The 15,459-nt window shown below is 39.2% G+C and overlaps 1 protein-coding gene across 1 annotated transcript in view; it reads left to right on the forward strand.

The window, feature by feature from the left end:
- LTBP1 (latent transforming growth factor beta binding protein 1) overlaps positions 1 to 15,459 on the forward strand; it is a 371,909-nt gene that overhangs the window by 280,494 nt on the left and 75,956 nt on the right. The window contains exons 18-20 of the mRNA XM_019653802.1: positions 3,606 to 3,728; positions 9,581 to 9,703; positions 11,859 to 11,981. Of these exons, the coding sequence (XP_019509347.1) occupies positions 3,606 to 3,728; positions 9,581 to 9,703; positions 11,859 to 11,981 (369 nt within the window). The remainder of the gene's footprint in view (positions 1 to 3,605; positions 3,729 to 9,580; positions 9,704 to 11,858; positions 11,982 to 15,459) is intronic.

The raw sequence follows: 15,459 nt of genomic DNA on the forward strand, positions 1-15,459 counted from the left end.
TTAGCTCTGGAGGGCAGTGTCACTGGCCCTCATATGTGGGATCCGAACCGGGGCCCTCTGGCATCCCAAGCCAGTTCTTAACCATCGCGCCTCTCGGCCGGCCCAAGTTTCCCTTTTGAAGTGAATATATATGCATTGTAAGAATTTGGGTACTGTGGCTCTTGTATAAGACTAATCCTAGAGTAAGATGAGTTTTGAGCTCCAATAAAGAAAACAAAAAGCATGACCGTCTCCCTCTGCTGCAGGAGAAGTAAGGGGCTGTGAATGATGGTTGGTGAAGTGTGTCAAGACCACCTTGCTTCCCAAGGGCTGATCCTCTCAAGAGTTGGAACGATCCCTGGGGCCAGCCCTTCTGTAAATACCACCCAGGGCCCCACAAGTTTATGTCCTTGATGAAACTGAAGAACACTGGAAACCAATGAAGATTTTTAAAGTAGAGGAGCAACACCATTGATCGCATTTGTATTTTAGAAAGATTCCTTGGCTGCAGTTTGGATAATGGGTTAGAAGACGGTAAAACTTGAAGTAGAGAAACAAATTAAAAGACTGTGGCAGTCACCCTTGTGAGAGAGAATGGTAGTATAGGAACAAAATAAAGTTGGTGTATTCGAGAGATATTTGAAAGGTAAAATTGATATGACTTGGTAATAAACTGTATGTGGGGAAAGAGTAAGAAATCTAGAAAGATGATACCCAAGTTTCTGACCTGGGGATTTGAGTGGGGGAGTAGTACCATATATTGACATGGGAAACAGAATAAAGAGAAGGAAGCGGGAATGGTCCATTTGGGCTGAGAAGGCTCAGAGGTGCCAAGAGGACATCAAGTCGAGATGTCTGACCAAGTAAGTACAGGGATGTGCAGTTTGGGAGGTAGGTCTGGGCTAAAGATAAAACACCAAGTTTATTTCACTTCTCTTATATCTACCAAGTGAGGCCCCCTGCTAGACACTTTCATTCTCTATAGACATTCTTTTTTTAATTGATATATAGTTGACATATAATGTTATATTAATTTCCTGTGTGTAACACAGTGATTCAGTATTTGTATACGTTGTAAAATGCTCACCACAGTAAGTTGAGTTAACAGTGGTCACTCGACTTAGCTATAGATCTTTTTTCTTGTGATGAGGACTTTTAAGATCTACTCTCTTAGCAACTTTCAAATATGAAATGTAGTATTATAACTATAATCACCATGCTGCACATTACAGTCTCATGACATACTTACTTTATAGCTGGAAGTTTGTACCTTTTGACCCCATATAGAGATTCTTTAGTGATGTCTTACTAAATAGTTATTTCCTTAAGCGTATAAACTTCATTCAGTCTAAGGTACTCATTCAATTCCAGCTGTTGTATCTACATGTAAGTGATTGACTTGATGGGATCCAGGTTCCATGCAATTATGTCTGTAATAAGAAAAGAATAAACACATCAGTCTAGTCTAGATATTTCAAGGCATTCTGCTTCATCGTTAATCATGGTAGTAGCTTGGTAAAATATAATTTTTATAAGTGTCTCATGAATAGTAACCCATAATGTCTGTTAATTAAGTAGAGAAAATATGGTCTTAAATTGATTTTGCTATTACTTTCTGCAGCCCTGTAAGTCACATGCCCTGCTGCATGAATAATTAAAGAGAGCAATCCATACGTTTTTCAACTTGTTCAACTTTGTTCTTGAAATCAAACCAGATACCAGACATGACATTTTCACGTTGCTGTCAGGAATTTCCATGCTGAGTGTTTAGGCTCCTTCTGTCCCAGTATTTACTTTGGCTCCAGTATTTGGAGGCTTCTTTCCAGTAGTTTGCTTTCCATGTTTACAAAAGTGGAGCCCCACAACCAAAGGAAGGATGGATAATGAGTCCGTCTGGAAGTGCTGTTTTTGCTGTCATGAAGTCAAGGTCAGTTCATCATAATTAGTGATTTTGTGAAAGTTGGGTAGGGACCTAGGCGTGGCTAATTGCTTGGCTGTTCTCAATATGCATATGGAACACACACACACAAACAGGCACCTTTTGCCTTATTTTGTTTATACTTTATTTCTGAATTCTATTGTAAGAAAGGTGGACTACAGTTGTAATGAAATGCAGTGCAAATGAATGCAATCAAACTTTGGATTGCTAACCCAAATTAGACCTCTGTTGTGAGTGTGTTCATGACTCTGCTGGTAACATTAAGAGGGCAGGAAGCTATACTGCTTTGGTGGCGAGCATGGTAAAATGAAATGGGTGCAATCAAGAACCGTCTCCTCCTTATTGTTTCTCTGCCTTATGATTAAGATGCTTTAAGTTATGGATTGCTTATAAAATTAAGCCTAAATTATGATGCTGTGTATTTATAGCACTTGGTGGGTTGTTTTTCCTCTAAGGTTTTGGTCATTCATGCTACCTTGTATGTCTTCCCCCACCACATGCAGTGGACTTACCCAGGGCATTTAAACGGGGCACAGAACTTCATTATTATTATTTTTTTAATTAGCAGTGCTCTCATAGGCACTTATAATGTTTGTTTAATGAAATCAGTGAACATTTACATAATGGTCTTCTATATAAATGCCATGTTAGCAAATAACAAAAACAAATACAAACGCATACACTCTACTGTCACTAGACTTAACTTTGTGGTGGAAACTTACAGTCAGGTTGGGAGGATGGGCTTTGGAGTTAATTCTAACTGGATACAAATCTCAGAGCCAACATTTTCTAACTCTGTGCCTTGGGCAAGCTATTGAACTTCTCTATGTGTCAGTTCCTTCCTCCGTAAAATGGTTAGCGCCTCTGGATTTTGTTAGCATTAAGTGAGATATAGTAATATATGTGAAGCCTTTGGTGCCTGCATGTAGCTTAGAGGTTGATAAAATTTGCTGTTACTATTAGTCTGCCTCTGCAGCCTGTACCCTACCTTCAAACTGTCCAAGTAGGCTTATATTTTACCCTTAGATTGGTTTTTATGATGCTGATTCAATACCATCTTAGAACATTTTTTTTTTTTTTAGCTGAGCCATCCCGCCACCTGTTGGCAGCTCCGCGGCTGCTCAGCTCGGGCTGACTCGAACCACTGTTGCTCAGAGCTCAAACTCTTGAGCGAGCTCTTAACCAACTGAGCCACTCAGCTGGCCCTTAGAACATTTTATTAGAGGTTTCTTTTCACCTTTCTTTTACGCATTTTCTTGTGGTTTCTCCGGGTCATGAGTCCTGGCTTTTGCTTCTGAGAATCCTCACATCCTATTGAATTCATCTGTTCCCCAGGTAGGCCTCGACACGTCTTTGCTTCCTTGGAGTATTTTATTTTGCAGGGGATATTGCTCCCTTTCCCCCACCCCCTTACAACAGGCTTCCCATTGAATTTACTCACAGAGCATGTTTGGCTTCTTTTCATAGTGACTTTTCAGAAAGTCGTTAAGGAAGGAAGTTCAGGCATAGAACCCACATCCATGCAGCCCACACCTGAGTTTCTTGTCCATCTGACAGCTAATTTGAAAGCTTATCTCAAAGAAAATCCACCATTTCCATTTCTAACTAAATTCAGCTTTATAATTGTTCGATTTCTTTTTGTTTCTTTGTTTGTTTTTTCCCTTTCCATTATGCAACGTTCTTCAAGATGTGGATGAGTGCCAGGAACCGAAGGTCTGCACAAACGGTACTTGCTCCAACCTTGAAGGCTCCTACATGTGTTCATGTCACAGGGGCTATACCCCGACTCCAGACCACAAGCACTGTAAAGGTAACTGCTGTGATCAATTTCTAGTTTTATTTGAACTTCCATTAAGAATATGTGAGAGTGTAACTAGCCATAGAAAAGGTACCATGCTACCTGTCATTTATTTTGACTTAGCTACTTCGGGCACATTTATTTGGGTTGGCATCTTTGAAAGTGGCTCCTCGTCGTGGTTTAATACAGATCAGATCTGTTTACATAAAGGAAGACGTGTATTTTTACAGGCTATCTATAAACCATAGATCTATTTATTTCAGTTTTTCTCATTATGTAAATAATATATGCAGTTGCACAGTTCTGTGAATATACTAAAAACACTGAATTGTACACTTGAAATAGGTGAGTTTGCATGGTATGTGAATTATACCTCAGTGAAATTGCTATTAAAAAAACCTGTAGTCATTGTAGAAAATTTAGCAAATGCAAAAGGTAAAAAAGATAATGTAACAATATAATCTCATTCATAGATATTTCTATCTCATGTATGTTTCTGTAGTTATATTCTGTGTACAATTTCGAATCCTGCTTTTTGTCACTTAATTGTGTATGTCAGCATTTTGCATGTCATTAATTATGCTTTTCAAAATTATTTGAAAGGCTGTATAACATTCCAGTATGTCGCTATGTCACCATTTTCTTGCTGTTCTTCGGGTGTTGAGCAAACGTTTTTTTCCCCCAACTTCTCATTATTATGTGAAAAAAATACTTTAATAGTCTCATTTTTTAAAAAGAAACTTATGTCTGAACTTTAGGATTATTTCATTATTCACAAAAGTGGATTTATGGATAAGATGTTCAGAATTTTTTTACTATTTTGATAGAACACTAATTTCTGATTTTTAAAATGTATATTGTAAAAGGTTTAATATTTTTAATACTTATCTCCTTTAATAATTTCCTGAACACTTCTAATTATTAAACATTTATTTCATTAATAAATAATATAATGACTAATAACTTTTATTGAACATTAATTAAACATTTATATTTTCTCTTTTATATTAATATCTTTTCTCATTTATCAGGTTTTTAAAATCAAAGTATATGAACACTTTGTATATAATATATATAAGCCTATGTACGTGTATGTATATATATTATATCTTTTTTCTTGGTATATTGCTGTAACTTGTCCAAGGCTTCCCTAATTTTTTTATAATTCTTTTTTTAAAAGGACTTCTTAATTATTTCTGTAGCCAAATCTATGGATTGTTTTCTTTTGCTGCCTTCCACTGCTTTAATACATAAAAGCATGCTCTTTCAAAGGTAAAAGGAGAGGAAATCAGTAAAAATTTTCTTTCCTAAGTAAGTGTCTCAATGTAAGTGAAGTATCTCGGCTAATGATTACTTTCTCACTGTGGTAAGCAAGCAGTAAATGGATACCCTACTGTCCTGTAAAACTGAATCATCTTGCGCTGGCAAGAGGGAATTCACAGACATCTAAATTTGGTGCCTTACTTCATGCAACAGAATACCAGCCAGTCCCACTGGAGCATATAAAGTAGACCCACCTCCCTTTTCTTCCGGTCTTTCCCTCCTGGCTCACGTCCACAGCTTTCCTATTAACTCCTTAAGCCAGGCATCTCAGACCAAATTAAACATGAGAATCACCTGAAAGGTATTATTTCTTCTCTCTCATACACAGGGTTCATGGTGGATGAAAATCTCAAGCATTAAAAGTCATTGTTCATCTTTATTTGATGACTGCATCTACTTTATTGTCATATCCTGTCATGTATCTTCTTTCTCCCTAATCTGCCTGTGTCTTTTCATCAGCTTATTCATTAAAACACTCATAACCTGTCCCGCTCTTCATATTCCAAATTTATTTGTCGCTACTGCTTTCTTCAACATGCCTTCTCTGACCCATCCAAATCGACGTCACAACCGACCTGTGACTGTTCTGTGCTTATTTTGACCCAAGCACTCGCGTGTGATTATCCTGCCTTGCGTGCTCATGTTGTTCCTCGCTGCTTACCTGAACCATGGCTCTTCAGTGGCTCGCCATGCAAGGTTGGATAAATACTCTCAGATTTCCAGATCTTATGACATCCCTAAAATGTGGGGAGTGGACTCTGTAGATGGCCCATGCTCAGAGTAAACACATGTTGAATGAATGACTCCTTACCACGCTCTTACCCTTGGCCGTTGCCATCGCTGCTGTGGCCGCCCCTCTCTAAGCGGTCTCTCTGGCACCTCAGAATTCACGCCGTCAGTTGATGCCACCCCTAGGAACGCTCATGTTTTTCAGTCTGCGAGGCACTCTGCTGGGCTGCTGCAGAAATTCTCTTCAGCCTTCCTTTCCTTGCCGTCTGGTGTATGAAGGAACTAACATGTTCCAGGTACTGTTTTCAGCTGCAGAGGTTGGTGAGAGGCTGTAATCTCTCTAAGAACTTTTACTCCTTGGAAGAGATGCAAACCTGCAACAGATAATTAAGTACCAAGCGATGAAGGCTAACATCATCAGTGATGTCGTGTGAATGTCATGGACCCTTGACCTTGTGAGGACTAGGGTAGTTCACCTCTGTGCTATTCTTTCCAAAAGCTCGTAACTCCAGTCTAATTCATGAGGAAAACATCAGCCAAATCCAGACAGGGGACATTTTACAGGCTTCTGGCCCATTCCCTCAAGACAAAACAAGAAACACAAGGAAACGAGACACCTAAATGTAACGTGGTACCCTGAATGAAGTCCGGAACAGAACGATGACATGAATGAAAAATCTGGTGAAATCCAAATAAAATTCAGTGTCGAGGTTTTTTTAAAAAAAGTATATCAGATTCTAGCTTAGACACTCATAAGCTGTGTAAGTTTGGCTACGTTCTCTTACTTCACTAAGCCTTACTTGCTTGTCTGCAAGAAGGCAACGTTAATGGTACACGCTAGGGTTGATGTGAGCATTATGTGAGATAATACAGGAACAGAGATAATACACGGAGAATGAGATAATGCAGGCGCAGAGCACAACACATCGTAGTTGATGGTGTAGGTAATGATGCTATTCGCCAAATTGTAGGCACATACGAAGTTCTGTTAGAGCCAAGTAGCGTGCGACTAGTTCTGCGTGTGTGCTTCTGGGAAAGCTTCACTGAGGTGTTGCCATTTGAACTTGGTCTTAAAATATTGAATACAAAGGGGAGAAAAGCGTCGTAGGCAGAGAAAACAGCACATGTCAAAGCGTGGAGAGGTGGGAAAGGGCTGTTACCGCACCTGCCACTTCACCTTGCGCTCTGCTCCGATTCTCATGGTGTCTTGGCCATTGTAACCTGGGGTGCAGTTAGGCAACATCCCCATCTTCTGCTTTAGAAACCTACAGATCCATTAACTGTTTTCCTTACTCCCCAAGCAAAGCCCTTCCTTTTCACAATAATAAATTATGTAACACCCTCTTTCTTTAATTATTTCATAATCTTTCCTAAAACACATCGGCCCACAGATGTCGAAGTCTTCCCAGATCGTAAATCTGTCCCTTTTCCAACTTTATAGCAACTCTGCCAATTGCACCTTGTTGGTAGTCCTAAATACTGACTTTGTCTTCACCTCATTAAATGTACTGACAACCTTTTCCAAGTTGCAAATACATTATCTAATGTATTAATTAATTGCTACTTGTTTCTTTGTGTCTTTTCTATCTGTCTTTGTAGCTCTTTGCATCTGTACATTTTAGCACCGTATGTCCTAAATTTGTAAGTAACTAGAGATAGTCTCTATTTTAACTCTGAGCTAGACTTGTCATAGTAATATGTGCAAAAAGTCCCTTAATGAAATATGTTCCGCGGAGAATAATATTTTCCATTCATCACTTGGAACAAAAGAAAGAAGACATTTGTCCTACATGCCTGTTTTATTGGAAAGCTTTCTTCTGTCCTTCACTTGAAAAGGAAAATGCCTTTTTATCTGTAGAATTAAACTGCCTCTGTTCCCCTTAGTTGTATTGAATACCTAAAGATCACCTTATTCAAGATAACTGGGTGGCTTCAAGTTATTCCAAATGTGTGTGTCATTACTTATAATGAATTACTTCTGACAGCTTTCCCAATATAAATGAGTAACTTATGTAAGATGTCTGGCTTATCCTGACAGTACTTGGAATAGAGGGTATATTCTTGCGGCAGACATCTTCACATGGGAATGCTTAATTTGTCATCCTCTTTGAGAAAGTCAAAAAGAGTCCAAGGCACTAAAAATGTTGTCAGACATTACGTGAGATCCAACCAGCTACATGAGCTGTTGTTGGTCTAAAGTTGTTGAACTGAAAGATCTTAACTATTTTATAGGATGTGCTGAAAGAAATTATGGTGTAGGCTGCCCTTTGCTGTTGACCGCTCCTAAAGCTGATAGACTTAGAGTGTGTTGGAAAGGCATAAAATAATTCTTAACATGAAATTCAGCTTGCTTATTAAATTTTTGTATTGGCAATCAATAGTTGGCAGCCAGGACTTATTCATAAATAAAAGGGATCAATAGCACAATATGAAACAAATAAAAGTTTCTTGTAAACTAAAGTAATTTGTATATACAATTAAATAAGAAATAAACTCCTGAACTCCAATTACATTAATAATTTACGTGAGCATTTTCAGGAAACATGGGCTAACTCACGACCTTGCTTATATCAGGATAAAATTCCAAAGGGTAACGCCTCATGAGAGGTTAAGAAATGCAGCTTTGCTCAGGAAACAGGTACTTGTCAATAATACTTGAGGGCAAGGACTGTGCAGTTAATTGAGTTCTCCTGGGGAAAACTTTTAGCTGCATTTTAAAGAAGATAGTGTTAGAAGAAAACAATAGTCAAACATTGATCATTAGGACATGGTTTCCTTAAAACAAATTCTGCTATTTTTAGATTAGGGCTCCCCCAGCACCCCGCCTCTGAGTATAAGGCTGGTGTGGTTTTCATCTGTTCAGGGCAGAATTATTTAATTATATCAGACCAACCTCATGGCCAAATAAAAACATTTAGAAAACTATCTCTACTTCTACCACATGTGTTCTCAAGTTATTGATGAGGCCAGTCCTTTCTTCATTTGTATGAATTTGTATACATGACATTTTCTAGAACACTTACAAAAATCATATTCTTTCTTGGCCAATAGCTGTATGTTTAATCAAGGCATTTAAAAAAATTCTCACCACTTTCTTTTTTGACATCCCAGCAGCCGTCCTAATGATGTCATCATTTCACTTGGCTTTCCTTGTTTTTTTTCAAATAGGTTCAGTGTCTTTTAACACAAATATTTGACCTTATACTTTTGTCAGCTTCTAAACACAATAGAAATGTCTTTTTCTCTCCCTAACTGCTTGCATTATGGTTTTGTCTTTTTAATTCTTGGTAGAGTCTGCACTCTGCCTTCTGTCATGAAATTCTATAGGTCTACAAACTGCCGGGTTGTCATTATTTTGTGCTCGAGGTTCTCTCTAAAATATTTCATATTATATTTCAGCCATATCCAAAGTATGAGAGAGATGGCGAAGGGCTTGGTGTTATATTAAAAGTAGCTTTAACTTGCTCATAAATTTACCATCTCTTTGTAGCTATTTCCGTTCTACAATTTAGCATACTGAGGTTGGTATGAGGAACTCTGGTGGGCTGAATCATACTAAAGTTTATAGTGCCTCATTGAGGAAGTGCTATTATTTTTATAATCATAATCCCAGAATGCATTGTAGAGAGCACTATGGTCTCCTGGGTGGTCCCTTATTCTTTGTTTATAGAATTTTGTTGTTGCTGTTGTTGGTCATGCATCAAAAGGCCACCTGGAAAGGGAGGGCTTTCAGTTATGGTCTCAAAGTTTAGCTAAAGAGGGTCTCTAGATAGGACCTAATTTAAAACAGTTGCCACTGTTTGTGTTTTCAGATATTGATGAATGTCAGCAAGGGAATCTGTGCATAAATGGACAGTGCAAAAACACCGAGGGCTCCTTCAGGTGTACCTGTGGGCAGGGGTACCAGCTGTCAGCAGCGAAAGACCAGTGTGAAGGTACGTGTGGCAGTGTCAGCGACTGGGATTTTAACTTAACACACCTGGCCTAACATTGTGCACTTAGCAAAGTGAGTGTGTCTCTAAGGAACTACCTAGATGATTGCTTTATAGTGCCAGAAAGCAAGGGACTTAAACTTAGGTCAAGAAAGTCAACAAAAAAGCATGGAAAAAGCTTAACTTTGAAAACCATGGTTTAGTTATCAGTGGTAATCCACTGATTAATATTAGGAAGAAAAATTATGGCCCCTCCCCATAATTCCTTACTACAGAAAATCAAGTCTATTAAATCCATTTGGAAGTTTAACTAAGATTTCAGGAATTAGAAGGTCCTTATATCAGCCTGGTATGCCATGGAATGTTAATGACCTTAGGTTTTGTGTGGATTAAAAATTTAGCTTTAAAATTTTTTTCCTTTTAAAAAATACATTGTCAGAGACGACTTATCAGCAAGGCTGAAATAAATAGTGTCCCCTTATATTCAGGGGTAACATTTGTGAAATATGTCCTGTTCTTATAGGTGATAGTGAGATTTTGGACCTCACTGGGGTTTGCCTTAGACTTTAAAAATTTTTCATTGAACTTCATACAAAATTACTTCACTTTCCAATAAATATATACTTCTTGAGCTTCAAGGTATTATGTATCACCTGTGACAAGCACAACTGTCCAAAGTTCTTGAAAAGAAATGTCATTTATCTAAGAACAGAATATACACCATACAAGATCAGTTTTATTATAAGGAAATAAATCATATCTGTGTTTATATATAAACTTTGAATATTTAATGAGTAAAAAGGTCTCCTGAGATGGTGCCGTAAGAGAGACAATACATGATGGTACCGCAAAGGGATCTACCAATATTATCATAACCTTTCCCAATTATTCCTTTCTAGAATACAGAAAGTCTTTACAACACCTAGTCTAAAACTGAAGCATGTTAGAACACACACAGGAACACTCATCTACACAGATAAATTAAGTAATTGGTTCTAGATCTATGAGTGCCACTCAAAGTTTTATACGTTTGTGACTCCTGGCCTCAGTTAGCTAAGCATTTATCAAATGCTTACCATGCAGAGAAAACTACAATGAGTGTATAATATGAGAAGAGGTCTATACATAATGTAATAAGGCTGTAATATTCATGGTCCTTTCTTTTGAAGAGCCTGTGATATCACAACGAAAGAAAAGTCAGAAACATGCAGAACCAGTCACCCGATTATTAATAGGGGAAACCAATTTTAGGTGAGAAATGCTGTGAACACTAAGAAGGATGTAATCAGAGTTGGGGAGAGCAATGGTGCGGGGTCCCTATGGAAACTGATGTGCGTGTTTACTCACAGAATTATGTCGCCAGAAGTAGATAAATATACTTGAATGTTATGAACAAAGTCTGTTAACAAATGTGAGCCGAATGCCTGCCCATTGTAAAACACGAAGTCATCTCAGAAGTGATAGAGGTTGTTGCACACATCGTCCCTGCCCACAGGAAACTTACAAAACCAGGGATATGTGGGTTAAGGAAGCGAGACCCTTGGCAACGTAGACATCAAATGAGCTGAGAAGAGGGAATGGTCATTAGATTTGGCCAGATAATCATTTCTATGTAGAGAGGTGGAATCGGAAGCCTGATGATTATGGAACTGAAGGGCAAATGAGTGAAAAAGAAATTATGTGTGTGCGATGATCAGAGGTCAGTTAAGGGTCAGAGAGTAAATGAATATGTGGTGCTACTTTCCAGTAAAATTTCATTTACAGTAATAGGCGCTGGGCTGTCGTGTATTGACCCTGCTTTAGACTATTGTAGGCCCAAGTACTTTGAAACTCAGTGTCATAGTAGAATCCATAAAGGAAATCTAAGAAGTTTAGTGGAGGCTTACAGATGACACCAAAGCGTTTGCTACTCATCGGTGAACAGTGGGATAAATATGGACAGGCTGTAAACATGTTGATTAAAATTTTAAATTCATCTGGATTTTTCTCTACCAGGGGGTTAATGACTTTTTACTAGAGGACAGTTTAATTTACATAATGAAAAACCTAAACTAAGTTAATTATAAACAAGATAGTTGATAGACTTCCTCTGTATGAATGACTAAAAATATTTTTAAAGCACCATTTCTACAGTTGCCATTTTCTCTCTGGCTTATAGATATTGATGAATGCCAGCACCAGCATCTTTGTGCTAATGGGCAGTGCAGGAACACCGAGGGTTCCTTCCGCTGTGTTTGTGACCAGGGTTACAGAGCATCCACCCTTGGGGACCATTGTGAAGGTGAGAAATGCTTCTGATTTCAGAATCAGAAATCAGAAAATGTCAGATTCAGGGGGAAATGTGGGCGTTATCCCAGCCTCTCTCTGTCCTTGAGCCCAGACTTTGGACTTCACAGTTGAAGATATTAGGTCTCTGCAAAGTATTTTCCCCATGGACACACAAATAATGCAAAAAAAAAGAGTGAAATCCAGGTTTTCTTTGCATTGCTCAGAACTGCTTATTAGGAGAATTGTGCCAGCGAAAGGGGTAAAGAACATTTTAACTTTTCTCAGCTGTAGATGGTTTGTGCTGGGTGTGTAGTTCAGGGCTGTAACACCTGATTTATGCAGGACCAGCATCCAGATGTTCCACATAAGTCAATCCAAGTTAATTTTCCAGATAACTGGAATGTTTTTAGGAGCCAAACTTTAATTCGGTTTTGAGCTTTTTGCATAAAATATTTCCAAAAGACATCGCACGTATACAGTATTGTGCAGTTGTTAATCTCTCTCTCTTTCTCTTTTTAGCATTTTCAAGGACACTTTATTTTTTAAATTACATTTATTGGGGTGACATTGGTTAATACATTCTATAAGTTGCAAGTGTACAATTCCATAAAACATCATCTGTATATTGTATTGTGTACACATCACCCGAAGTCTAGTCTTCTTCTGTCCCTTATATTTGGACCCCTTTCACCACCTGTCATGGTTCAGAACCTCTCCCAGGTGGTCAGGGCTATGGAACCAGCCTGTTACCCATCTGTCACTCTCTCCGTTTTTGGTATCCACCCAAGTAACAGGTTTTTCCCACTCACTTGCTGATTTGCTGCATTTGGCCCCTGTCGGTTGTGAAACCAGAAATGTGACTATGGCAGGTCTGTGCCCCATGTGGAGAGCTAGAGTCGCTGAGTGAGGGTCTGAACCCCACCTGCAGTAGATGAACTATTTAGTGATGAACTGTTATGATTAGTTTTGTGGCCCATATTTCCATGGTGCTAGCTACTTTTTCACTTCCCAGCTGATTGCGAAAGATCCATTGTGTGTTATAGCCTCTTGCTTTTCTGACCAGAGAACGCAGCACAAGCAATCACAACCCTTCTGGAGAGCAATGTTGGCGGTTTTCGGTGCCTTAAAGTGTATGTTATTATAGAATCAATCAGCCATCTTCTAGAATTTTTTCCTATGGCTGTAATGTTCTGCAAAGGGCTAATAACACCTGTGAAAAGTTGTAATCAGCATACGTATTGAAAAACAGGCAAATGGTCAACCAAGTGGTAAATTAGTATAATAAAATTTGATTGTGTGAAAAATTGTGTTTGGGGAACCCTGTAACGTTTGGGTAAATGTTAATGATTCAACATAGTGGCGTTCCGAAGTGGGAGAGGCAGTCTTGTTGAGGGGAGCCAGTCATGGAAGAATCTCCTGTGACAAGGCTCAGGTAAGGTGCTGAAAGCCCTCTGCCCTAGCTCTGTCCTAGCCATGTGGGCGACCATGCCATTGATTAAGTCCTCATTACAGGACATGTTCCTCCATTTTGGCTCTCTCATTGTGCACCTATCTTAACAGAAGTTCAAGAGTTTTATTCTATAAACATCCATTGCATGAAAAGCCAAAGAAAACCATTTTAGCCAACTTGCTTGCCACTCTTAAGATATACGTTTATAAGATACTGTTAACGTTCCACGAGAAAGCTTCTTGTGGAGTATTTAAGGTCAGTAGGGCTCATTTCCCTACTGTTCTAGGTTATAAATAGGACTGGAGTCCATCCAACTAAGTCAGAGCTCCCTTGAAACTATATTAGCACTTCAGCTGGCTAATTCACAACGAGTCCTGTTTCTGACCCTCCCTAGTGGTATTTAGCTGTAATTAGCTGAGCTGTGACTGTTCACATGCCTCTCACAGCTGTGGGGAGAAGAGCCATCTTTTTTGTTGGCTATTATATTTACATGTGTTACTTTCCTCTAATAACCCTGGCAGAGACCTTGTTTCCTTACAGTGTTATCCTGCAGTCCTGCCACTGGCCTTCTCTGAGAGTCAGAAACCCAAGCGTTATGTTCACTTCTGTGTGCCACTTAGTCCAGCACGCTCAGTAGCCACTTAGTCTGTGACAGTGGGGTTTTCTCAAGTTGTCCTTGTTATTAGCAGTCCAGCCATCTCCACCTTCAAAGGCTCTGCCTCTGACTCCTGTTCCAGGCACAATCTCTAATTCCGTGCCTATTTTGGCACCTTCTCCAGCCCCTCACTGTGGTTGCTCCCTGCTAATCCCTTGCAAATCCTGAGAAAAAAGATTTCTGATTTGCTCTGTCTTCTGGTGGCTCTTCTCTCTTGGTCTTTTCTTTTTGGACCAAATCCTAAAAGGGGGAAAGAAGTGATAGTATTTTTTCCCTTGTCAGAATCGTTCATTTATGCATTTCGTTCAACAAATATTTATTGAGTGCTAAATATGCCCCAGACACTGTTGTAAGCACAAGGCATTAACGCAATGAACCAAAGTCAGAAGTTCCCTGCCCTCATGGACCTCTAGTGAGGGAGATAACAATAAACATGATGGGGAAGTAAAATATATAGTTTGTTAAATGGCAATAAACGTTTTGGAGAAAAATAGGGAGTGCTGAGGGAAGGAGGATAGTGATTTAAAATGAGGAGGCAAGCAGAGATTTTCCTGAAATGATGACATTTGATTATTTCAGGGAAGAGCATTTTGTTCAAAAGAATAGCAGATGCAAAAGCCCAGAGCAGCAGGCTTTGTTGAGCTCGACTGGGGCAGTTTAAATTTTTGGTGCCTATAATGAGTATTCACATGAAGATATCTGAAAGGCAATTGGACCTATGCATTTGGAATTCAGGGGTGAGTCCTGGGCTGGGAGTTACAGGCATAGAGACAGCTTTTAAAGTGATGAAATCAGAAGAAATCGCCAAGGGAGTGAGGGTAGTTAGAAGCAGTCCTAAGCCTGAGTCCTAGGCCCTACAACATTGAGAAGTGAGGAGACGGGTGAGAATAAGCAAGGGAGATTGAGGAACAGTGGCAAGTAGGGAAGGAGCAAAACCAAAATCCAAGAAAAGACAGTATTTCAAAGAGGAGAGAGTGATGAACTGTGTCAAAGATGGCTGCCAGACAAGACGAGAACCAAAAAATGACCATGAGATTTGAGCAAAATGGAGGTCATTGGTGACTCTGACAAACTCAGTCTCAGTGGAGGGCTGACCAAGATTGACTGTTGCCTTAATGCCTGTTTTCCAATTCCTAGAAAGAGCCTATCTTTTTTCTTTTTTTTTTAAACTGGGGAAAAGTGTGTTTTTCCAGAACCCATTAGCACCAAGTCAAGTAGTTGTTTTAATCTAGTTGTGGAGGAAGAATCTCAATGGCTCAAGTGGGGATTGAACCAGCAACCTTGGTGTTATGAGCACTGCACTCTAACCAAGTGAGCTAACCAGCTGCCCCAGAACCTATCTTTTACACCACCCTTGGTGGCAGTGCATGCCAGTCCCATGTTGGG

This window comes from Hipposideros armiger, unplaced genomic scaffold (assembly GCF_001890085.2).
Source record: "Hipposideros armiger isolate ML-2016 unplaced genomic scaffold, ASM189008v1 scaffold_207, whole genome shotgun sequence".
NCBI lineage: Eukaryota > Metazoa > Chordata > Mammalia > Chiroptera > Hipposideridae > Hipposideros > Hipposideros armiger.